Raw genomic sequence first — 24820 nt, forward strand, 5'->3', positions numbered from 1 at the left:
TCCTGCGAGGTAAGGCAATGCTTCGTCTACAACCTGCTGGGGTTGTCAGTTGTGTTCGGTGCTCCCAATGCGGCCTCCTCTACATTGGTGAGACTCAACGTAGATTGGGGACGCTGTTTCGTTGAGCACTTCCACTCCATCTGCTACAAAATGGAACTTCCTGGTGGCCAAACATTGTAATTATGTTCCTGTTCTGACATGTCAGTTTGTGGCCTCTTGTGGCACGATGATGCCACCCTCAGGGTGGAGGAGCAACACCTTATATTCTGTCTGGGTAGCCTCCAACCTGATGACATGAATATCAATTTCTCCTGGTAAAAAAAAATTCTCTCCCACTCCCCCTCTCCTCGTCTACTCCTCCCTTTTCTCACCTGCCTATCATCTGCTCCTGGATCCCCCCTCCTTCCTTTTCTCCTAATGTCCACTCTCCTCTCCTATCAGATTCCTTGCTCTCCAGCCTTTTACCTTTTCCACCCCCCTGGCTTTGCCTGTTACCTTTTAGCTATCCTGTTCCCCTCCCTCCACCCCACATTTTTATTCTGGCGTCTTCCTCCTTTCCAATCCTGGAGGAGATCTCGGCCCAAAATGTCAACTGTTTACTCATTTCCATAGATGCTGCCTGACCTGCTGAGTTCCTCCAGTAGTTTGTGTGTGTTAATTTGGTGATTGTTCCTGCACTTTTCCACTGGGGGAACTAAGGGAAAAAAATGTTTTCCCCTCAGTCTCCACACCCTCATCATAAAATAATTTTCAAGCACCATCAATACCGTGTTCTTTTGATAGTTAGGTGCATGAGCCATCTTACATCAGCATATTATTTTTATCTGTTGATTTTGATGTTCTGGCAACAGCAGAGATGCTTTTGACTTTTCTCTGACACTGCTGAATTAAAGCCATTACTATATTGTGTGCCCAGGTTCCCAGGGAACTGCACTGAAATTTTGGCTCATTAACAGGATTTCTAAGGCTGAGAATCCCACCAGCCTGATGTGGATTCCCATCCTGAGGTTAAAGAGCAGTGTGGGGTAGCGACATGGCTCCTTATTGCTTCCTATTTATGAAATTTTTTTTAAAAATACTGAAAACCTAAAGAAAAATTCCTGTCTGCATTCCTCAAGTTCCTGTAAGTACGTCATGGAAAATGGTTAAATTTGAAGCAGAATGGGACCGGACGAGATGTACCCTAGGCTATTGTGGGAAGCGAGGGAGGAGATTGCTGAGCCTCTGGCAATGATCTTTACATCATCAATGGTGACAGGAGAGGTTCCGGAGGATTGGAGGGTTGTGGATGTTGTTCCATTTTTCAGGGAAGGGTGTAGAGGTAGCCCAGGAAATTATGGACCAGTGGTTCTTCAGTGGTTGGTAAGTTGATGGAGAAGATCCTGAGAGGCAGGATTTATGAATATTTGGAGAGGCATAATGTGATTAGGAATAGTCAGCACGGCTTTGTGAAAGACAGGTCATGCCTTACAAGCCTGATTGAATTTTTTTGAGGATGTGACTAAATACATTGATGAAGGTAGAGCAGTAGATGTAATGTATATGGATTTCAGCAAGGCATTTGACGAGGTTTGACCCCATGCAAGGCTTATTGAGAAAGTAAGGAGGCATGGGATCCAAATGGATATTGCTTTGTGGATCCAGAACGGCTTGCCCACAGAAGGCAAGGAGTGGTTGTAGACGGGTCATATTCTGCATGCAGGTCAGTGACTAGTGGTGTGCCTCAGGGATCCGTTTTGGGACCTCTACTCTTTGTGATTTTTATAAATGACCTGGATAAAGAAATGGAGGGATGGGTGAGTAAATTTGCTGATGACACAAAGGTTGGAGGTGTTGTGGATAGTGTAGAGGGCTGTCAGAGGTTACAGCAGGACATTGATAGGATGCAAAAATGGGCTGAGAAGTGGCAGGTGGAGTTCAACCCAGATATGTGTGAGGTGGTTCATTTTGGTAGGTCAAATATGACAGAATATGGTATTAATGGTAAGACTGTTGGCCGTGTGGAGGATCAGAGGGATCTTGGGGTCCGAGTCCATAGGACACTCAAGGCTGCGCAGGTTGACTCTGCGATTAAGAAAGCATATGGTGCATTGCCCTTCATCAATCATGGGATTGAGTTTAGGAGCCGAGAGGTAATGTTGCAGCTATATAGGACTCTGGTCAGACCCCACTTGGAGTGCTGTGCTCAGTTCTGGTCGCCTCACTACAGGAGGAATGTAGAAAGGATAGAAAAGGTGCAGAGGAGATTTACAAGGATGTTGCCTGGATTGGGGAGCATGCCTTATGAGAATAGGTTGAGTGAACTCGGTCTTTTTTCCTTGGAGTGACAGAGGGTGAGAGGAGACCTGATAGAGGTGTATAAGATGATGAGAGGCATTGATTATGTGGATAGTCAGAAGCTTTTTCCCAGGGCTGAAACAGCTAGCACGAGAGGGCACAGTTTTAAGGTACGTGGAAGTAGGTACAGAGGAGATGTCAGGGGTGCGTTTTTTACGCAGAGAGTGGTGAGTGCGTGGAATGGGCTGCCAGCGACGGTGGTGGAGGCAGATATGATAGAGTCTTTTAAGAGACTCCTGGACAGGTATATGGAGCTCAGAAAAATAGAGGGCTATGGGTAACCCTAGGTAATTTCTCAGGTAAGGACACATTCGGCACAGCTATTGTGCTGTAGGGTTTCTGTGTTTAGTGACCTTAAATGTCATCTTTGGACCATATACATGGTTGGTCAACTAATCTCCCTCCTCCCACTGCCTCGTCTCAGTAATCAAAGTTCAAAGTAAATTTAATTTCAGAGTACCTTATACTTTTTTGCAGGCATTTACTGGGGAAAAATGCAATAGAATTTTACAAAAAATGCTAGACTTAAAGACTGACAAAAAGCCAATGTGTAAAAGTTGATAGAGTTGGCAAATCAAAACTAATACTGAAAGCATGAGTTGGAAAGAGTCCTTGAAAGTGAATCTGCAAGTCGTAGAATGAATTAAGAGCAGTGGGGATTGAAGGTATCCACATTGGTTCAGGGGTCTGACGGTTGAACACAAGAAATAGGAGTGAGCCATCCGGCCCGTCGAGCCCGCTCCATCATTCAATAAAATCATGGCTGATCTGACCATGGACTCATCTCCACCTACCTGACTTTTTCTCATAACTCTTAATTTCCCTACTATACAAAACTCTGTCCAACCTTGTCTTAAATATATTTACTGAGATAGCCTCCACTGCTTCATTGGGCAGAGAATTCCACTGATTCATCACTCTCTGTGAAAAGCCGTTTCTCCTCATCTCCGCCCTAAATCTACTTCCCCGAATCCTGAGGCTATGTCCCCTAGTTCTAGTCTCACCTACCAGTGGAAATAACTTTCCTGCCTCTGTCTTATCAATCCCTATCATAATTTTATATGTTTCTATAAGATTCTCCTCTCATGCTTCTGAATTCCAGTGAGTACAGTCCCAGACAACGCGATCTCTCCTCATAGTCTAACCCCCTCATCTCTGGAATCAACCTGGTAAACCACCTATGCACCATCTCCAAAGCCAGTATACCCTTCCCCAAGAAGGGAGACCAGAACTGCATGCAGTACTCCAGATGCGGGCTCACCAGTACCCTGTACAGTTGCAGCATAACCTCCCTGCTCTTAAATTTAATCCCTCCAGCAATGAAGGCCAGCATTCCATTTGCCTTCTTGATAGTCTGCTACACCTGCAACCAGCCTTTGTGATTCATGCACAAGCACTCCCAAGTCCCTCTGCACAGCAGCATGCTGCAATCTTTTACTATTTAAATAATAATCTGATCTTCCAGTTTTCCTTACAAATTGGATGACCTCTTATTGTACTCCATCTACCAGACTCTTACCCACTCACTTAACCTATCTATATCTCTCTGCAGACTCTCCATATCCTCTGCACAATTTGCTTTTCCACACAATTTAGTGTCATCAGCAAACCTAGATACACTACTCTCGAGCCCAGCACCAACCCCTGTGGCACACCGCTCACCACTGATTGCCAACCAGAGAAACACCCATATATCCCAATTCCCTGCACTCTATTCGTTAACTAATCCTCTATCCACGCTAATACATCACCCCATAGTCTTTTATGTGGCACCTTATTGAACACCTTCTGGAAATCCAAATAAATAACGTCCATCTGTTTCCCTCTGTCCACTGTGCTCCAAGAACCCCAGTAAGTTTGTCAAACAGGACCTGCCTTTGCTGAATCCATGTTGGGTCTACCTGATGGATCCATTTCTTTCCAGATGCCTCTCTATTTCTTCTATAATGATAGCTTCAAGCATTTTCCCAACTACAGATGTTAAACTAACGTAAACACGAAGAATTCTGCAGATGCTGGAAATTCAAACAACACACATCAAAGTTGCTGGTGAATGCAGCAGGCCAGGCAGCACCTCTAGGAAGAGGTACAGTCGATGTCTCAGCCCAAAACATCAACTGTACCTCTTCCTAGAGATGCTGCCTGGCCTGCTGCATTCACCAGCAACTTTGATGTGTGTTGCTGGCCTATAATTACCTAGCTTTTGCCTACATTCTTTTTTTGAACTGTGTCGTGACATTCGCCATCTTCCAGTCTGCCAAGACCTGTCCAGAGTCCAGAGAATTTTGATAAGGCCTCTACTATAACCTCTGCTATTTCGTTCAGTACCCTGGGATGCATTCCATCAGGACCAGGGGACTTGTCTATCTTTAGGCCCACAAGTTTGCTCAGCATTACCTCTTTAGTGATAGTTATTGTATCGCAGTCCTCACCTCCCATCACATCCATATCTTATTTCCTCGGCATGTTAGACGTATCCTCCACTGTGTAGACCGACACAAAATAGTAATTCAAAACCTCGGCCATTTCCTTATTACCCAATATCAATTCCTTCTTGTCCTCCAAGGGACCTATGTTCACTTTCGCCACCCTTTTCTGCTTTATATAATTATAAAAACTTTTACTATCCGTTTTTATATTTTGTACTAGTTTATTTTCATAACATATCTTCGCTTTATTGCTCGCTTAGTGGTTCTATTTTGCTTTTTAACGTTTTCCCAATTTTCCAGTTTCCCACTCCTCTTGGTGACTTTGTACACACAAGCTTTTAGTGTGACGCCTTCCTTTATTTCCTTAGTTATCCATGGCTGGTTCTCCCCACCCTTACTGTCCTTGCTTTTGACAGTTCATCAACCGTCCCACCACATAGCCTGTGTTCCCAGCCTACCCTATCCAACTCCTCCTTATCCCGTTGTAGTCTTCCTGGTTTAGGCATAATGGACAGTTTTTAGATCGAACTTTTGTACCTTATGTTTCGAAAACGTTGAGAGTGTGTCCTGGATGGTGGGTGTCCTTAATGATAGATGCCGCCTTTTTGAGGCATCACTTTTTGAAGATGTCCTCGATGGAACTGACTGAGTCTACAATCTCTGCAGCTTTTTCTGACCCTGTGCTATGGCTCTTCCATACTCAACAGTGATGCAACCAGTCAGAATGAGAATGCTCTCCACAGTACGTCTGCAGAAATTTGCTGGAGTGTTTGCTATCAATCCGTTTGCTTTAGGAATGTGTGAGGAAACTGGAGCACCCAGAGGAAATCCATGTGGTCATGAGGAGAACATGCGTACTTCTTACAGGCGCTGTTGAGAATTGAATCCCATTTGTAATGGCGTTTCTGTAACCACTAGAAGGTTTGGGAATGATCGTTGGGAACACATTCCCCTCTTTGGAAGACTGAGGGTTTTTTAATGTCTGCCTTAACCCTAGACTAGTTTAGCAGAACCTACATTGCATCCCTTTGTACACAAGGATGGCATCCTATGATGCACTGACACTTGCTCAGTACAGTGCTGGCATATCAGCCTGTCTAGTTACCATTTGTCACAAACCTGGGCTAGATTTAGGAAGTGATTTGCAAGCGGCAGGGAAGAAGAAACCATTGAGCAACACACACACACACACACACACAGCTGGAGGAAATGAGCAAGTGGGGCAGCATCTTATTCTGGATTCCATCCACTTTCTAACCGGAAGACCACAATTTGTGTGGATTGGTGATAACATATCCTCTTTGCTGACAATCAACACTGGCGCACCTCAAGGGCGTGTGCTCAACCCACTGCTCTACTCTCTATACACACATGACTGTGTGGCTAGGCACAGCTCAAATACCATTCTATACATTTGCCGACGATACAACCATTGTTGGTAGAATCTCAGGTGGTAATGAGAGGACGTACAAGAGTAAGATATGCCAGCTAGTGGAGTGGTGCCGCAGCAACGACCTGGCACTCAACGTCAGTGAGACGAAAGAGCTGATTGTGGATTTCAGAAACGTGCGGTGAAATGTCTTGTTTGCGTCAGTGGATGTGTTGGGGGCAGCCCGCAAGTGTCACGATGCTTCTGGTGCCGCACAACGCACCAGCCCTAACCTGTACATCTTTGGAATGTGGGAGGAAACCAGAGCACCCGGAGGAAACCCACACGTCACAGGAAGAATGCATAAACTCCTCACAGCCAGCGGCAGGATTTGAACTCGGGCTGCTGGCGCTACCTCAGCAATCAGAACATGGTCTGTGTAATTTTATGTTTCCCTGGTCTTAATAATTTCATTTAAAAAATAGTATGTCACAAAATTGTGAGGGTCTTGGCAATTTGGAAGGTCTCCCTGAAATCTGTGAGTGAGTGTGTTACATTGGTTTGCATGAAAGGTGATGCTGGAGTCTTTCAAAGTTAAGTTTATTGTCAAATGCACAAGTCCATGTAGGCACAGGTGCAGTGAAATCTGAGGTAGTTTCACGATGTCGCTGAGCTGCGACCTCTGTTGATTTTCAGTGGCTTTCTAGGTTTGTGGGTTTGGTTTTGGAGACAGAAAGGGGGAGTTAGGTGTCATGTTAGGGTTTAGGGACAGGGATGTTGAGGAATTCGAGGGCAGGCCAGAGTCTTAAGTGCCTGCCGGACGTCCAACAGACAAGGCTGAAATGTTTGGCTGGATGTCGGAGTGACTGACCAGTGTGGGTGAAGACTGCTGGCCACACTCCACCTCTCCCTGCCCCCCGAGTCAGTGAGTTGTCTGTGGGTTATGGAATTGGAGTTCTGTGTAGACAGGATGAACAAGGTCCAATGACTGGATTCCAAGGCCTGGTGTTCAGGGTCCATTATCAGTGAGTCTGGAGTTTCGAGGCCTGCTCGTTGGTGTCCGGCGGGTCTTGTGTCCGATGCTAAGGATCGATGTTCAGAAATTGAGAGCCATTGGCCAGCGAACCTTTGGAAGTCCGCTGGGGTAGTCAGAGCACCTACTGTCCAAATCAAAATCCAGGTCCACTGGAGGCCGACGATGGTCTGTCCTGGGGTTTATACGTGCAACGTTCCCTCTAGTTTCTTTTTACACAGCTATGCAGACCAACCGTCGCTCTGAGAAGGGATTTTTACATGGCCTGAAAACTGTGGCACTTTAAATGTTTTTTTTGTACATGCATACTGTGAATATTGAGAACGAAAATTCAAAAGTCACGTACTTTTAATTTTATTTATTACTTGAAGGGTATACAGTACAAAGAAAATCTTTCACATTTCATAAACTTGTATGTCTTTATTACAAATCCATTGTCTATAAACGCTGTCCAGATTAATTTCACATCCAGATGAAGAATAAGTCGTAATCCTCATTAGATCTCCCAAATGTTCCACTTCTGGTCTGTTTCTGGATTTCCATTTGATTGAAGTCATAAGGCAGAATCAACATTCGCAGTCAGCACTAGAACCTGAAATGTTCCAACCATGCCAACAAGAATTGACAGTTCTTCAAAGACTTTGTTTCTAGATGCGTAGTTCAACATATCAGTGAGCGTCCTAATTGAATCAATCCTAACTTTCTCATAAACGATAAATTTGAATTCACAATGTTGCTGCAATATTTTTGAAGCAAGGCTTTTGTAGTTCATAATTGTAATTTTTGACACATACAGCATTCTCTTTTACAAATTCAAAACTGGTTGCATTTGTAACTGCAATATAGTCAAAAGCTTGCTATCCTCATAACTCATTGTCAGGAAATCTGTTATCCAAGTGATTCCAAGTAATGGACGCATTATCAATGTTAGAACTTACAGAAGCAAGCAGATTGTTCACTTTGTCAACTCCAGCTGCACGTCAACAAAGGCTATGTGTGCGGGAGCATTTCAGTTACTGCGTGGCCACGCACCCGCACAGTTTAGGGGGAACTGTTTGTGGGTGGGAGGGGAAAATGGGGCTTGTACTGTTGTTAAGTTCTGCATTGCTTTGCCAAACATCGTACACATGCCATGTTGGCGCTGGGGCACGTGACCCAAGTGGACAGCTCCAAGCACGTCCTCTGGTGTGTTGGTTGTTGATGCTGTACCTTTTGATGTACGCATGATAAGTAATCTTGAATCTTAATTGCTGCAGCATCACAGGTACACAGCATTATGTAAGCAAATTTGCAAGATAAGCATTCGCAAATAATGCCATTTTTACACAAAATACAAGTGAAAAAAGACCAAGGTCCACTACGATGCAAAGTGATCCAAGTGTTGCTATACTGTCGTCATTAGGGTTTTACAGGTCGCTGAGATGAGAATATGTTCTCATGTTCCCATATTTTATATCTTTGTTTGCACAATTTGTCTTCTTTTACACGTTGGTTATTTGCCCATCTTTGTTATGTATAGCTTTTTTATTAGGTCTATTAGACTACTTTGTTTTTCGTAAATGCCTTCAATAAAATGAATCTCGGGTAATTTGCCTTTTTTCACATATAGTTCCTATTATTATAATCTGTCTTATGTATTGCACGATACTGCTGCCGCAAAACCATAAGTGTTACAACATAGGTTAGTGATTATAATCCTGATTCGGATTCTGACTTTGATAATAGAACTGAATGGCTGAAGAGCAGAAACTCCTCCGGAACCACGTGGTGGGGGGCTTTGGGCTTCTGTACCTCCTGTTTCAGTGGTAGTTGTGAAAAGATGGTGCGGATCTCTGATGGTAGACCTTGCCTCCTTGAGGCAACGTCTCCCATCAAGGGAGGGATTGCAGTGAGTGAGAGGTTTGTTTTTGAAATTTCAAAGCAGCCAATGGCTGCAACATAAAGTGATCCACGTGACCGACTACGTTGAGCCAACCCGTGCGTGTTGTACTTCCATCAGAGAGCTGCTGTTTGCCTTGCTCGTTGCTGCCCCCCGATGGCCAAAGCCGGATCAACTTCCAGTTTACTTTGAGGAGAACTTGAATGTTGCGTTGCATCACTTATTTTTGCTGTGCATTTAAATTAAAGAGCCTGCCAAAGCTTTGTGGAGTACAGGGGATTCCTTTGTGGTGTTACAAGGCAAATTATTTACGTTGTTTTCATCTGTTGTTCCAGTTTTACTGTTGTGGCATTCTGCTGGGAGTCAGGTTTACTGAAGGCCTCCAACTTGCCTCCAGCCCTGGATATAATCAGAATCACTGACATACGTCGTGAAATTAAAAACGCAAACACAAGGAATTCTGCAGATGCTGGAAATTCAAGCAACACACATCAAAGTTGCTGGTGAATGCAGCAGGCCAGGCAGCATCTCTAGGAAGAGGTACAGTTGACGTTTCAGGCCGAGACCCTTCGTCAGGAGAGTTTTGGCCTGAAACTTCGGCTGTACCTCTTCCTAGAGGTGCTGCCTGGTCTGCTGCGTTCACCAGCAACTTTGATGTGTGTTGGTACGTCATGAAATTTGTTGTTTTGCGGCAACAGTGCAGTGCGATACATTTTTTAAAAATACTGTAAGTTAAAATAATATACATAAGTAGCGTAAAAAGAGAGCAAAATCTGTCATCATGGCTATCCCTCGAGGTCGAGGATGACGGTCTTCGTTCTGAAGAAGTGGCCCAGAGTGAAGATGCCTGTGCGTGTATTTGTTTAATGTGTACTTGATGTTGTACCCCAAGAAGCACACGATACTTCAGAAATCAACCAACTGATTCCAGTGGCATGGAAACCATGACGATTGGAGCTGATGGATTTGTTGCAGCTTCATCCGCCTTCACAGCCGTTGAGTTCGAAGTAACTTCGTCCGCCTGTTCCACCGTTGAGGTCTTGGTTGGATTGTTCTTTGTCAGGGACCTTACCCTCGACCTTACCGCCATGGGTGACCCTACCAGGAGCATAGCTCCAGAGGGCATTGCTCTCGGGATCACAGGACCACACAAGCTTCTCCACCACGACAAGGTGACAATCCACGGAGAAGTGAGAGCAAAATAGTGAAGTAGTGTTCGTGGATTTACTGTCCGTTCAGAAACCTTACTGCAGAAGGGAAGAAACTGTACCTAAAATGTTGAGTGTGTATCTTTGGGCTCCCGTACCCCCTCCAGTGGGAAGAGGGCAGGTCCTGGCTGGTGAAGTCCTTTCATGATGGATGCCAACTTCTTGAGGCATCGCCTTTTGAAGGTGTCCTGGAAGGTGAGTAGGTTAGTGCCCATGATGAGGTTGGCTGAGTTTACAACCCATTACAGCTTTTTTCCAATCCTGTACGGTGAGCTCCATACCAGATGGCAATGCAGCTGTCAGAACGTTCTCCATGGGACACCTGTAGAAATTTCAAAGATAAAGATTAGCTTTATTTGTCACGTGAAATGCCTTGTTTGTGTCAACGACCAACACAGCCCGAGGATTGTGCCTGGGAGCAGCCCACAAGTGTCACCATGCTTCTGGTGCCAAAGCAGCAGTCCAACAACTTACTAACCCTAACCCGTACGTCTTTGGAATGTGGGAGGAAACCAGAGCACCCGGAGGAAACCCACGCAGTCACGGAATAACATTCCAGATGTATCCCACTGTATGTTTCGATATACATGTGATAAAGAAACTTGAGTTTGAAATCTTGAACAATATAGTAGAAAGTGACACCGTGACTAGAAGCTGCTTTAGATGTTTTCTGCCCTCATTCCTTTGTGAGGGATTGCAGACGTTGATGCAGTGGTTTCAAGAACGATTGTGCAGCTGGAAAGCGTGGGAATCCTCACCGCATCCGACCAAGTTGTGACACGGCACAAAGACGCTGGTGGGTGTCGGAGTGTGTGCAGAGTTGAGTCGTTGAGACAGCAGGCTCTTAGACCTGGCTCATCAAAGTTGCTTACCTGAGCCAGTCCTTAAGACCATTCAGCCCATCGAGTCTGTGTAGCCATTGTGTCATGACTGATTGATCTTCCTCTCAACCCCATTCTCCTGCTTTCTCCCTGTAACCTTTGATACTCTTAAAATGAAGAACCTGTCAGCCTCTGCTTTAAATATACCCAATGACTTGACCATCTGTGACAATGAATTCCGCAGATTCACCACTCTGGTTAAAGAAATTCCTCCTCGTCTCTGTTCTAAAGGGATGCCTCTGTAATCTGAGGCTGTACACTCTGGTCCTCAACTCCCTCACTATAGGAAGCATCCTCTCGACATCCATTCTATTTAGGCCATAACACATTGGAGCAGAATTAGACCATTCGACTCCTTTGTGCCTGCTCTGCAATTCCATCTCAGCCTCATTTTCTGCCTTCTCCCCGTAACATTCGATGTCCTTACTAATCGAGAACCTATCTACCTCCACTTTAAATATATCCAGTAATTTGGTTTCCACAGCCATCTGTGGCAACGAAATCTGAAGATTCCCCACCTGGCTGCAGAAATTCCTCCTCATCTCTGTTCTAAAGGATGTCCAGGTTTAAAATGACGGTGGTGAGGTACAGCGATAACTTGCTGGCAGCAAACAAAACTACTGACTGTTAATCACAGTTTCTCGAAAATAATCACATTAATCAGTAGAGCTTTTGAACTCTCTGTACTACCTGGTATGTTTGCGGTGTGAGCTGAAGCCTTGAAAGGTGCAGGACGGTTACAGCGTGCCAGGTGTGGGCCGAATTGCGGTGGAGGGGTGTGGGCCTGGGAGTGCAGAACGACTTGCTGTTTGGCCGATTTAGATGCCGGGCCAGATTGTGTCGGGGCCAGAGGGGAGGAACGGGCACGTGTTCAGCTCGCTGCTCAGTGAGATTTACTCATCTCCGTGCTGAACTGAGGCTGTGGCCTGCATCGGCTGTGACTGGCTTCAGTTCTGGATGTTGTTTGCACCGTTAGTTTTTTTTCTCCTGCACGTTGTGTGTTTAACGGTCTTCTATCTTTAATGGGTTCTATTGGGTTTCTTTGTTTTGTGGCTGCCTGTAAGGAGACGAATCTCAAGGTTGTATAACATATGATGGTTCTCCGCCGTATCTGACGATGACAGGAAACGTTTGCAGGTGCAGTTTTAAAGTTTCACTGGGGCAGTTCCACTCTCTCGACCTCAGAAGTCTGAGTCCAGTGGGATGAGCAAGTGTCTTCCTTGGTTGTAGTGGACGTCCTCTATGCCTTGTCATACCCTTCACCCTCCATGTGTCGTAAACTCCTTCCAATCTACCCGATGCAAAGACACCATGTACTACGGTGAATGTAACTTTAACTCTTTATTAGCAAGTTCCCAGAGAGAACCCTCCTTAAGCACTCTCTTGGGCTGCTCCAGGGGTCTCTGCCTTCTGAAGCTAATACAGTGCTTTTTATACATATGCAGTCACGTACATAGATACAGGTGGGTTCACCCCCTTAGTTTCTGTACAGATGAGTATTGTTTAACTTATCAGCCATAAATTGTTCGTGTAACAGCTTAACTACCCTTACGTCTGGGAACAGCCAGGCATAGGCTTACCCCTCGGTGCTTCCCACCCTTGAAACAGGCATTCCTTACAATGCTTATCTAGCAAGCGCTATGTTTCTTACAGCAGTTAATCAAACAGTGGTACAAGTTGTTCTTAAGCAAGGACTGAAGTTATGCGGGTCGCATACCAAAAATAATATCACCCCCTCAGCTTACCTTGTGAGAAACACTTGTGCTTCTCTGCTTTTTGTCAAAGTCTTAGCCGCTATGACCCTTACAAAATAGCCGAGGTCACAAGAGGCCTGCGAGATGCTAACTTCTTAACATTATAGTACACATGGAGCATTGCAGAACCGCCTTCCTAGGTAGATCTCATCCCTTCTCCCCCCTCCACCAGTCCGTTGGAGCTGACTTCATGTGCTAGGACAGGTATGTCCCTATCTCAGCAGGGTATGAGGCCACCAGCTACCCTCACCTGATTTAGCCCTCCTTTCGAAGTGGTGTACCGGGGTGTGGCTGATGTCACATGCAAACAGCTGCTTGGAGCACTGGTGGGGACCAAAGGTGAGCGGCTGCCCCAGAATGGACACGACAAGCCCCTTTTCCAGAGGCGCCACCCTTCCCTGGACACTCCACACGTACTGCGATAATAAATGTACTTTGAACTTTGAGGCTGGTCGATGGGGCTGGGCAATAATGGTGCGGCGTGGGCCAGACGTTTGTGTGCTGTAGTGGTCTGTGAATTAAAGACAAGTGAGAAACGAGGCTGTGCTCTGTTACCGTTACAGTGACGAGAAACCTGAAGAGCACGAGCAGGCCGGGCAGCGGGAGAAGGTGGTGAAGGTGAAGAAGCACAAGGTGAAGAAGGATGAGCGGGACGAGGAGAGGCGCGGGGAAGCCCAGACGACGGAAGCGCCAGTCCCCGAGCCGGCAGACGGCGCCAAAGTCGAGACGGCGGAGCAAGAGGGGGCTGTGGCGGCCACCCCTTCCACCCCGAAGCCCCGGCGTTCCCTGATCCGAGACCGGGGGCCCCTATATGACGACCCCACGCTTCCCGAGGGCTGGACGCGCAAACTGAAGCAGCGGAAGTCGGGTCGGTCGGCAGGGAAGTACGACGTCTACATTATAAAGTAAGTGACCGCTGGGGTTGGAGAGCTGTTTCTGTGGGAGTTGTGGAAGGGGGAGGGCAAAGGCCACCAGGAGAGTGGAGAGAGATCCTCTGCTCCTCGACTGTGAGTTGCTCAAAGCTCACGTCCCCTGACTGAGATGACCAGATTGGGAACCACCAACCTCTGACTGGGGCCCAAAGAGCCCGCACCGCCCAATTGTGACCAATTATGCAACTACCCCGTCCGTCTTTCGACTGTGGGAGGAAACCCTCGCAGTCCCAGGGAGAACGGACAAACTCCTTACAGGCGATGGTGGGAATTGAACCGTGTCACGGGCACTGCAGTAGCATTATGCTATCCTACTGCTTGTGTATCATGCTTTCTCACTCACTGTAGCTTGCCCACGGACTGTGATAGTTGCCTTCATTTCTCTGGACACACCCCGCCCCCGAGAGTGTTTGTCCTCTGTTCAGGGATCTAGGAGAAACTCAGCAGGTCAAGCAGCATCTATGGAAGGGAATAATTTTATTTATGTTCATCCATTGAGATACAGCGTGGAATAGGCCCTGCGAGCCGCACCATCCAGCGATCACCTGATCTAAATGTGGGACAGTTTACAATGACCAATTAACCTACTACCCAGACTATGGGAGGAAAACTGGAGCAGAGTCATGGGGAGAACGGACAAATTCCTCACACACAGCAGTGGGAATGATAATGTGGGGAGGTAAGGGGCAGAGTACAAGCTGGCAGGTGATAGGTGAGATTAGGTGATGTAGAAGTGGGCGATCATTAATATATACAATTAATTAATTCTATTGAGTTTCTTTGTTCTGTGAATGCGTGCAGGAAAATGAATCTTGGGGTTCTATAATGTGACATATATGTACTTAGATAATAAATTTACTTTGAACTTTGATGTGAGATAGGCGGATGGCTTGTGTCCCCTACTCAGCCCGAAATATTCAACTGTTTGTTCTCCTCAATAGACGCCTCCTGGCCTGCTGAGTTCCTCCAGCACTTCGTGTGTTTTCTTTGCTTTAACACTGCGTAAATCGCTCTTGATTCTGTACACTCCAGTTAGGTTAGCTGGGAGCTGGGGCTTCAATAGTTGTAGCATTTCCCCCACACCCCTACTTTATTCTCTCTGCTCCCTCCTGTCTTATTGCCTTCTCTTTCTTCCACTCTCCTCCCCCTCACTCTGCCCATTTGGTACCTACCTCTCTCCTCCACCCTCCATTCTCACTGTTGTCCCACACTCGTCCGACACTCCTTCCAGATCACTGTCGCTCTCTGTATGTACCCTCCCCCTCTCCGCCGCCCCCCCCCCCCTCAGCTTTCAATCCCCTCCTGAACCAAGCCTGGGAGTGAACTACAGCTTAACAGAGGATGTCCGCGTTGCCTCCCACGTTTTGACACCCTGGTCTTTTTCCTCTTTTTGCCTCCTCAGCCCGCAAGGCAAAGCCTTCCGTTCCAAAGTGGAACTCCTGGCGCACTTCGAAAAGGTCGGCGACACCACCCTCGACCCTAGCGACTTTGACTTCACGGTCACGGGCCGAGGAAGCCCCTCGAGGAGAGAGAAGAAGCCGCCCAAAAAGCCAAAGACCCCCAAGTCACCGGGCACTGGCAGGGGACGGGGCCGGCCCAAAGGTAGTGGCAAGGATAAGATGGTGCGGAAGAGCGGCCCGTCGAAGAGGCTGTCAGAAAAGAGCGCGGCCAAGCTCCTGGTTAAGATGCCCTTCGCAGCCCCCCTGCTGCAGAAAGCTGAGGGAGGCACGTCTTCCACGGAGCAGCATCCGAAAGTGCGCAAGGGGGTACCCGGTAGGAAGAGGAAGTCTGACAGCGACCCCCAGGTGGTTCCCAAGAAGAGGGGCCGGAAGCCGGGAGGAGGGGGCGGCGGGGGGGCGGCTGTGGCAAAGAAGAAGGCAGTCAAGGAGATGTCTGCCAAGCCCGAGGAGGTGGCCGTCCTGCCCATCAAGAAGAGGAACCTAGGGGAGGAGAGCTCTCCCCTGAAGAAGCGGAAGAGCACGCGCATCTTTGAGGAGGACACCGGCACACCAGTGGTGGGGAGCTCACTGGCGAGGGAGGGCAGCGAGGCGGAAGAGCTGGCCGGTGCTGGGAAGGGACAGAAAGGCGCCAAGAGCGCGGCGCCTAAGGCACGAGAAGGCAGCCCCAAAGCCCGGAGCCTCAAGAAGGAGTGTCCGCCACTGACCGAGGCCCCAAAGGAATTGGCGTCCCCGGAGGCAGAGAGCTCCAAGGACGGCAGCAGCCCCTCGGAACGCAAAGACTTGAGCAGCCGGGCGTGCGGCGAGGAGAAGCCGCTGCGCGCCCGACCCGAGGCCGACCTGCTGCCGAAGGAGCCCCCAAAGACTGAGCTCGCGGAGAAGAGCAAACTGAGAGGCGAGGGCGAGCAGCGGGGAGTCATCTCGGCCGTCCCCAGGCCGGCCAGGGAGGAGGCGGCCGACGCCCGGGCGACTGTTTCCGAGAGAGTGAGCTGACTTTCGCAGGAAGAAGGAAACAATGACGACAACAACAAAAAAAGAAATGGACGAGGCAGCTGTTGTGTCTTTTTCTCATTGTGAGTAGGGCTCTGAACGAAGGCTTTCCAGACCAGTTGATGCTGAACCTCGAAGCTTATATGGGGCAAGATTTAATTTCTAATTTCCTCTTTGAAGTGTTTGCATCTGTTAGGTGGTCAAGTGTTCAGTCTGTCTTTTGTGTTTTGTTCAGACCTTGGTTTAAAAAAAGATAAGCGAGAGGTCGACCTGCGCCCCCAGCCTCCCTCCCTCTTCTTTTCCCTCCCTCCTCCATGTCCTTCTCCTCTCTCCTTCCTCCTCCCCTCCTACCTCACCCTTCTTCCTGCCTGCAGAGAGTGGGATGGGGGGATGGAGGGAAGAAGGAAGAAGAAGGAGGTTTATATAAAAAAAAAGTTACCGTGCCTTCTGTGTGTGGCTCGCGAGCTTGTCTCGTGTTGGGGTGCCCCTTGGGCTTAAAGTCGGTGGGTCTTGAAGCTTCTCGGCCTCACTTCTGTCTTGACGCTGGACTTGTTTTGGGAGTGGGGAGGGGTGGGGTTGCAATGAGTGGAAGTGAGTACCAGAGGCAGGGTGGTGTGGGCTCCACCGGTGCCTCAACCCTCACGTTACACTGACCTCTTCCTCCCAGTCAGCAGCCCCTTGGGTCCTCAACCCTCCTCTCCCGGTCAGTCCCTCATTGGGTTGTGTTGCGGAATTTGCAGGGCTGGGGCTGGTGTGGTGGCAGGAGAGGGGAGATTGTCCCCCACCATCCCCTCCAACCCCTGGTACCAGCGGAGTTGGGGGGAGTCTGCGGTGGGGCAGGTGTCAGCAAGGCGGAGCTCTGCACCTCACCCCATCCAGTGGTGCAGGAGGGGTGAGCGCAAGTGTGCTGCCCGCGTCCAGGTGGACCAACATGGCCTCGCCAGCCACCGGCGGGGTAGGAAGTGTGACCGGGACACAGTTCAAGGAGGTTTCTGAGTGGGCACCTTCTGAATGGTGCGGGTGGGGAGGAGGGAGTGAGTGGATGCTTTTGGGGTAGAGGGGAAAGGTACGATCTTCTGAAAGAAATCCCTCTTCTGCGTGCGGTGAGTTCGGGGTAGACAGTTGTGCAGCAAGCTTATGACACGCCATGGCCCCACCCCTCTCCCCACCTCCAGGTACTCTTGAGCTCTCCCTCACCCCCCCCCAAAAAACTGGGAGCTGCAGAGCGAGTGACCCCTGCGGATTTCCGTGTGCACGTGTATAATCTTCTAAACCATATGCACGAGAGAACACACCCTCACTCTGGAGGCACGACTTGGGAGCCCCGAGACTGGAGACTTTACCCTAGTCAGTCAAAAGGGACCGAGACCTTCCCCCACCCCTTGTGCACCTGCAACCACGCACAGAGCACTCCACAGGCAGACGCCCCTGCCCACTCTTCTCCTTTGCCTTGCTGCACCTCTGTCTGCTCCAGAAGTCGTCTTCGCTTTGCCTCTTTTTTTGGGTGGGTGGGGGGGGTGGGAGATGAATCAAGGGAGGGAGGTTTTATACAAAATAAAGTCGTCATCTCCGAAAAGAAATACTGACCAACTTTATCTTTAGATAGGACTAAATAGTTCAATGGATTGGTAGTTGTTTTGGTATTGTGCGTCGTGAGAGAGAAAGGAACACGTACTCCCACTGCGCTACGTTGAAGGGTTGCCAACACTTTGAGATGGTGGTTGTATCTCAGTAGCAGTCCTGCTAGCCTGCTCTTCACATCCCATTGAGTGGTCATGTCTGCTGGACCGGAAATCTTCCTGCCTGCACTGTTGACTAGAGCTTCTCTCTGTACTGTAGGATGTTCTTCATATAGTGATATTATTTATATATTGGAGAGTTTTGATTGGCTCTGTCTTTTCCTTTCAAGCACCAATCAAGCTACCTAAAATATACTGACATCCCCCCCCCACCCCTGCTCCCCTTTAGAACAGATGCTTGTGAACTCTGCAGTACTGCCCAGTCTTGCGAGCTGGCCTTTCGGTGACCTACAGGGTGGCTGCTGAGGGCACAGTCTCCACCTGTGCCCGTTGGTTTCAGCTGCAGCCAGCTTTGTGTCTTGCGTGATGGATACTACTTCCTGTAACGTGCTGACGCCCCCCTTTCCCGCACCTCGCCTCCTTAGCAGAAGAGACAGCTCCAGGTCAGACTGGTGTTTGTACAAACCCCTGTGCCACAACATGGTCCTGTTGGCACAGGCACTGTGAAAGTATGGTCCCTTTAGTGGCCTACGCACTGATAATAGAAAGCTCTTAGTGATGTATCTCAGCCAGTGCTCTCCTTCACTGATTGGAACATTTGCAGCCAGAAATCCAATACGGTGTCCACCCTACAGATGTGCCATAGACACTGGCGCGTGTTTCAATATCGCTGTGTGTCCGCATTCCTCTTCACCCTCCTCCACCCTGGGCCAAGTGCATTCAGAGTGGAATTACCCCAGGATGAGCCGGTATCCAAAGTCCCTGACTAAATCCCTCGCGGCTGCACCAGTCACAATAATGGCTCATTGTAGATCAACCCAGTGGGCAGCCTGCCCAGACGATGGAGAGCTCTCCTCCCCACATGCTGGATCCATGTGCGCAGAGATCATTTAGTACTGTGTTGTGTGTCAGATTGCAGTGGGGTCGCGATGTTGCCTCTTATTAAGTCTCCCTCAGGTTAGTCGGCCAGTCTTGAATTCCAAATTTGCTATTGTCCATAAAACTAAATGCTGGTATGAGGTAACTAGCTGACAAGTTGGGGTTTGAACTGACTCTGTTCCCCTAAGAGTAAGTAATTCAGGAAGGAATTAGATGGGAGGGATGGTGGCCACACACACACACAGACACAGGTGAATATGGCTCTTTTTCCAGTTAACGCCCCAAAAAGATTTCATCAAACCATCTTTCTCCCCCTCGGAAGCTGCCTCCATTCATTGTGCAGGCGCAGATTCTGCGGCTGAGGTATCCCACACTGCGGATCACCATTACTGTTCTTCCACTTTGGTGCCCCATGAAACACAATGTCCCAAGCGTCCTAGTATCCCCCCCCCCCCCAACCAGCTACAGATGGTCAGTCCTTTTGTTCAGTTCTTTCATTCCTTAATAAGCACCAAATGGCACCCATAGGTGCTTCGCATTGGACTGGTCAGCCCCTCCCTGAGTCTCAAACCTCTCGGAAATGCAATAACTGACCAGTCACTAGACTTTGGCCTCCCACTGGTGTCTGTCTTGCCACACGCTGGCTGCAAGTGTCTCTTTGAAGGGGGAATGTCCTCCAAGGGGAGTGCTGCCAAACCACGCCCCCTCCCAAATGTCTGGGTTTGATTTTCTGTGCAGCAGTCTCTCTGGGAAGCTCCATGTTATGTTTGCCCTGCGTAGTCCTAGTCCTTGTGAAGATTTTGGCGTTTTGCTTGCTCGGGGAGGAGAAGTAATGCTCCCTCATCCTGCCCTCCCTCTCCTCCAGCTCCTTGTAGGCTCCCGCATTACACAAACGGTGAGGATTAGGAGGCGGGTGGGGGGGTGGTGAAATGAGCAGAGTGCCGGAGGGGTAGGTGTTTGCAAATCAATTGCTGAAGTTTAAAGTGACAGTATTGTATTGTCCTGTGCGTGGATGTACTGAAATGTGTTGTTGGATTGACGTAATTTGAATTTAATCTCGGACAAGCCACGGGGTGCCCGAGTGAATTTGGGTGGCGCTTTTTGTCTCGCAGTCGAGGTATTGAAGGTTTCTGCCCGCAGTGTTAACTTGAATGTTATCATTAATGATTTATGTTGATTTTTAACCATTCCCTGCATAAACGTTCTTCAGAATCCATGTCACACAGTCCTCTGGCATACGCCCTTTTTGTTCGTTTTTCCCAGAGTTAGAGACCCGTATCAACAGCTTTTGTGTCAGTAGGTTATTCATTGTTGTCGTGGGGAAGAATTGCACTTGCACTGATGTGCAGCTTGGGCAGTTCCCAGAAACCGCATGGACCTGTGTACCGACCACTGGTCCCTGCTCCCCGCTCCCCAAACCCGTATCCACGTTGCACGAAGAAGAACGTGAGAGACGCGGGCTGCTGCAGATACCAATTGTTGATTTGTACCGAGGTCCTGTGGGCAGGGGTGGTGGTGGGGAAACTCCAGAAATGTGGCCAGCTGACTTCATAGGTGATCCCCCAAGCCCAAGTCAGTAACTCTGGTGCTCTTGGCCGCCCACCCTCCTCACAGAATCTGGAGGTGGCAGTCTTTACCCTTCGTAATTTCTGCCACCAATTCAGGTTGTTTTCACCTCTTCCTTGGTATGAGTCTGGGGCGCTCACTGTGAAAGGCAGAGGACAATGCTAGACACAAAGTCCATCTGGAATAATCGTTCTGGGTTTGCGAAGGCATAAGACCAGGAAATTCATTGAGATCGGACTCAGTGCACATGAGAATGCGAGTGTGGTGTAGTGGGGGCACATTGGGGCTACAGCAGCCCTTGGTTTGATTCCTTTGTTACCACTCTGTGGTGGTTTCGGGTAGGCTCATCCCCACAGCTGTTCAGTCTGTGTGGGTGAGTGATTCCTCAGTACGATCAGTGTAACTACCCGGCACTGGTCCTCTGCTGACCTGGTCACACAGTTCTGCCTTCGACTTGCTGCGCTCAGGGCTCCTGCTCGGGACTTAACCTACAGAATCACACAGAAGACAGCCACGGCCTGCTTCTGCTTTGCGGAGGGTGGGAAGATCCCCTTTGTAAAGAGGCTCGGTGCCTCTTTCTTGGCATGCCCTCTGCTCACCCTCTCTGTCCAACTTTCTTGTGCCTAGCTGGTCCCTGCCAGCCTAGCCTCCCAGTGAACGGGATCTTGCCTTGGGAACCTAGCTCCATTTGGGGAGTGAACCAGGTTGTGATTTGGTGTCATGGAGCATCGAGCAAGTTCCTCAATGTCTGGAAGCAAACCAGAAGTTGGAGGAACGGCGACTGTCTGTTTGTGGTGGAGGGGGGGTGCCCAGTACACTCCAAGTTTTCTGAGATAACTTTAACCTCCCAGGTTCCCTCTCCCTTCGGTGACCAGTACACCGGCGGTCTGTAGACTGATAGTCCGCCAGGCTTTAAGTTCAGCAACTTCTGTCCTCCGGTTCTCGAGCCTTTTCCTCAAAAAAGAGTGCAGACCCACTCAGTGTTTCCACACTTCCCCTGGAAGGATGTCTTGCTTTACTTGCCATGGTTTGACAGCTCCTCCTGGCAGCCAGACACGGGCGCCAGACAGGGGCTGAGGTCCCACCAAAATCCCGTTGTCGTCGGCACACTCCCTCCACGACGTCTTTCTTGTGTGTGTGTGTGCGTGTGCGCGCGCGGACGCGTGTTTCGTCAGTGCCGAGAATTTTCTTGTTAGAACCAATAGCCAATACCGCCTAGGTTTAACCTGTGACTTTTATTCTGTAGGATAATGCTTTTTTTTGTTTTGTTTTTGCACGGAAATAGAGAAACAAGTTTATATTTTTTTTAAAAAAAGAGAAAAAAAATCATAATTGTAAAACTGTTCTGCTTGTGAATTCACCAAAACCTCTTTCAGTAAAGAAAATAATATATGCATACATATATATAAAAATATATATATCTATAAATAAAATCGTGGCTTTTACAGTGTTCACATTTACCATCACATAGGTAACTCGGTTGGTGTGCTTATGTTTTTATTTTTTAATGACTCCGATTTAAAGAGAAAAGAAATAAATTAACTAGCTTCCCTCTGCCTCTTTTGGCCTATGTCTGACCAGAAGCACATTGAGATACGTGAACTTTAATCCAGCTGTGTTCTCGGCCACAGACCTGTGTTTTGTAATTTAAAAAGAGAAAAAATGCCTATCTTTAACAAAAAAAAAGAAACAGCGTGTGACCATAGCGGGACATCAGGGAGGAGGAATCGCGATTGGGGAGGGCTGGCATGTTGTTACCTGGGCGCAAAATAGAAGAGGCGAGTAAGCGCTTCCGTATTTCAGTACCTGTGGCTGGTTTCCAGCTCAGTGCGTGTGATTGAACTTTTTTTTAAAAATAGATAATCCATTTGTCCGGTGAAGATTGACCGGATGGGGGACCACTTGGTTTATATTTTTTATCTTTTAGTAATATATAGAGCTTCCTATAGAATATAAACATATAGTTTCCTATAGAATATATCTGTATAGTTACATAATAGATTCTAGCTCAGTGCTTCCTTTCGTCTATATATTATAATTACCGTGACTATGAATCCTATCCTGTAGCTTGTGACTGGTTGGAGCAGTACTAGGCTGTCTTCTTTGTAACTGCACGTACAGTGCTGAAGTGTTTGTTCTAACTGTACGGAGCCCCATTTCTCAGGCAGGGCACACACCGCTCAGAGTTATTACTGGGCTCCCTGTTTGCCGGACAGGGCACACAGCGCTCAGAGTAATTACTGGGCTCCCTGTTTGTCCGCCAGGGCGTGCGCCAGAGTGGTTATGGAACCCTCTGTTTGCCCGACAGGAGATGCACTTCTCAGAGTAATTACAAAGCTCTCGTTAGTCTGGCAGTGCACACACCGCTCAGAGTAATTACAGAGTCCCCTGTTTGTTCAGTGAGGTGAACTCTCTGTGCCAAATTCTTCTTCGGGGTTGTGGGGGTTAAGGATCATGTGTTTTGATGTTGTCTTTGCTCACCGGTGGGTGGCAAGGGAGAAGGGTGAAGTTAATCTGTGGTGAGACAGCGTGGAGCTCACGGCTCCTCCAGCAAGACGTAGGGATTGCTCGCTGTCATAAAAGTTATTGGGGGTGGGTGGGGGGGTTTCAGGGTGAGGGGATGGTAAATGAATATCACTGTGTGTCAGATTTTGTACTCCTCGTCAGGCTGACTGGGTGACCTAGCCAGCCACTTGTTTAACCTACCAAGTGACTCTTTCAGTATGGCTTCCATGACTCATAGCACGTACGATGAACTAATGTGGTCTCCCATCACTGTCAAAAAAACAAAATCGCAAATAAAAACTTCCAAGTCCTTTGATTTTAACCACTTGTGAGAGTTTTACTTGGGCAGTGACGTCTTCTCACAGTCCGTCAAGCTTCCAAGCTCCGCCTGGTGAGAGATTACCCCCTCACCCACCCTCTCCATGGGTTGTTCTCCACCCTTTGGGGGCAGGGATGCAGGGTAGAACAAAACACAGGGGTTTTGGTGGAGGGGAGGGAGTGCGCTGAAGCTTGCAACAGGAGTGGGAGAGGTGGCGAGTGAGAGCCTGGCTGGGGCCTCCGTGTCTCCCTGAGTCCTCGCTCCTGCCCCATAGGCAAGTGGCTCGCTCCATCTCTCTGGGAACCAGACTGGAGGGTTGGGGTGGTGGGAGTTGGGAATGACCCGCAGGGACCTTCCATTGCTTAGCAAATGGCTTCAAACCCCCCACCCACCATTCCCATTCCCCTCCCTCCCCTCGCTGTCACCCATACATACCAGGGCTTGATGTTCCTTCCCCTCCTGCCCCATCACTGCAAGATGACATGTACAGCTCATGCAACTGAGGCTGGTGAGGTGATGGTTTGCGAATGCTCGCTGTTGTATTCTCTGTGTGTGTGTGTATGCCTGTATTTTCTTTTTTTGTAGTCAGATTTATAGATTTATATTTATATTTTTAAAGTTATTAGCACCATACATAGTGTAGTGGGGGGTGGGGGTTGTTTAATGTTGCTTGTGACTAGGCAGGAGGATAGGTGACTGAAACTAATCCCAATGATTCCTCCTGTCAAAGAACATGCTCTGTTGGAACCCGCTGTTGACCTGTTCACTTTACCCTGCTCTGTCTTCCTGCTGTGCCACTGCCCCTCCACCCCACGAAGACCCCGTTGTTGCCCAGCCCCCGGGCTCGTGGAAGTGCCACTAACAGGAAAAGGCAGATGGCAAGATCGCGAAACCGTCTCCTAGAATCCCAGCCCTTTTGGAAGCTGGAGGTCTTGACTGGTTGCTCCATTCCCCCCCCCCACCCCGGCCATCATGCTGCTTTTCCCCTGCTCCTTCACCCTCACCCCAGCCCTTCCCTGTCACACTCCTAAAGCCCCCTGACAAGGCCATGTCTTCAGTACAGTAAGTTAAGGATGATAGATAAAGTTAGTCTATCAGAGAGTGGGAACAGTAGTAAAGACGACAGAGGAGTGACAGACCCAGAGTGGGAGGACAGGACTTGCTCTCGGGTGAAGCCACCAGCTCACTCGCTGCAGCTGAACTCCATAGAAAGGCATCCAAACCAGCTGAGCCTTTGACACTCCGGGGCAGGCATTTGACAATCGCAATGTTCAGGACACCATAAACCCCGCAGAGAAGCAGCCACGTCGGCAGATGCCCATCATTTGTTGAGAAGGTGCCAGATGTACAGCAGGAATGCAGTGTATGTGTGTGTGGGAGAGAGACAGAGACACACAGTGTTCCGCTGTATGTGTGAGAGAGAGCTCCGATGTGTGTGAGAGTTCCGCTGTATGTGAGAGAGAGAGAGAGAGAGAGTGTGTTCCGCTGTGTGTGTGAGAGTTCTGCTATGTGAGACACAGATGGAGTTCCACTGTCTGTGTGA

The 24820-nt window shown here is 48.5% G+C and overlaps 1 protein-coding gene across 2 annotated transcripts in view; it reads left to right on the forward strand.

Annotated features, from left to right (window-relative positions):
- Positions 1-17786, forward strand: part of mecp2 (methyl CpG binding protein 2) — a 91014-nt gene extending 73228 nt beyond the window's left edge. Inside the window, exons 1-3 of one of the 2 annotated variants that reach the window (XM_072246797.1) lie at positions 1306-1362; positions 13454-13795; positions 15225-17786. In XM_072246797.1, the coding sequence (XP_072102898.1) occupies positions 1337-1362; positions 13454-13795; positions 15225-16272 (1416 nt within the window). In that variant the 5' untranslated portion in view covers positions 1306-1336 and the 3' untranslated portion in view covers positions 16273-17786. Of the gene's footprint in view, positions 1-1305; positions 1363-13453; positions 13796-15224 lie in introns of those variants that run through there. The other variant, XM_072246796.1, reaches the window with a different exon arrangement.
- The last annotated feature ends 7034 nt before the right edge of the window (positions 17787-24820 follow it).

The sequence above is a fragment of the Mobula birostris genome, chromosome 29, assembly GCF_030028105.1.
Source record: "Mobula birostris isolate sMobBir1 chromosome 29, sMobBir1.hap1, whole genome shotgun sequence".
In the NCBI taxonomy this organism is placed as follows: Eukaryota; Metazoa; Chordata; class Chondrichthyes; order Myliobatiformes; family Myliobatidae; genus Mobula; species Mobula birostris.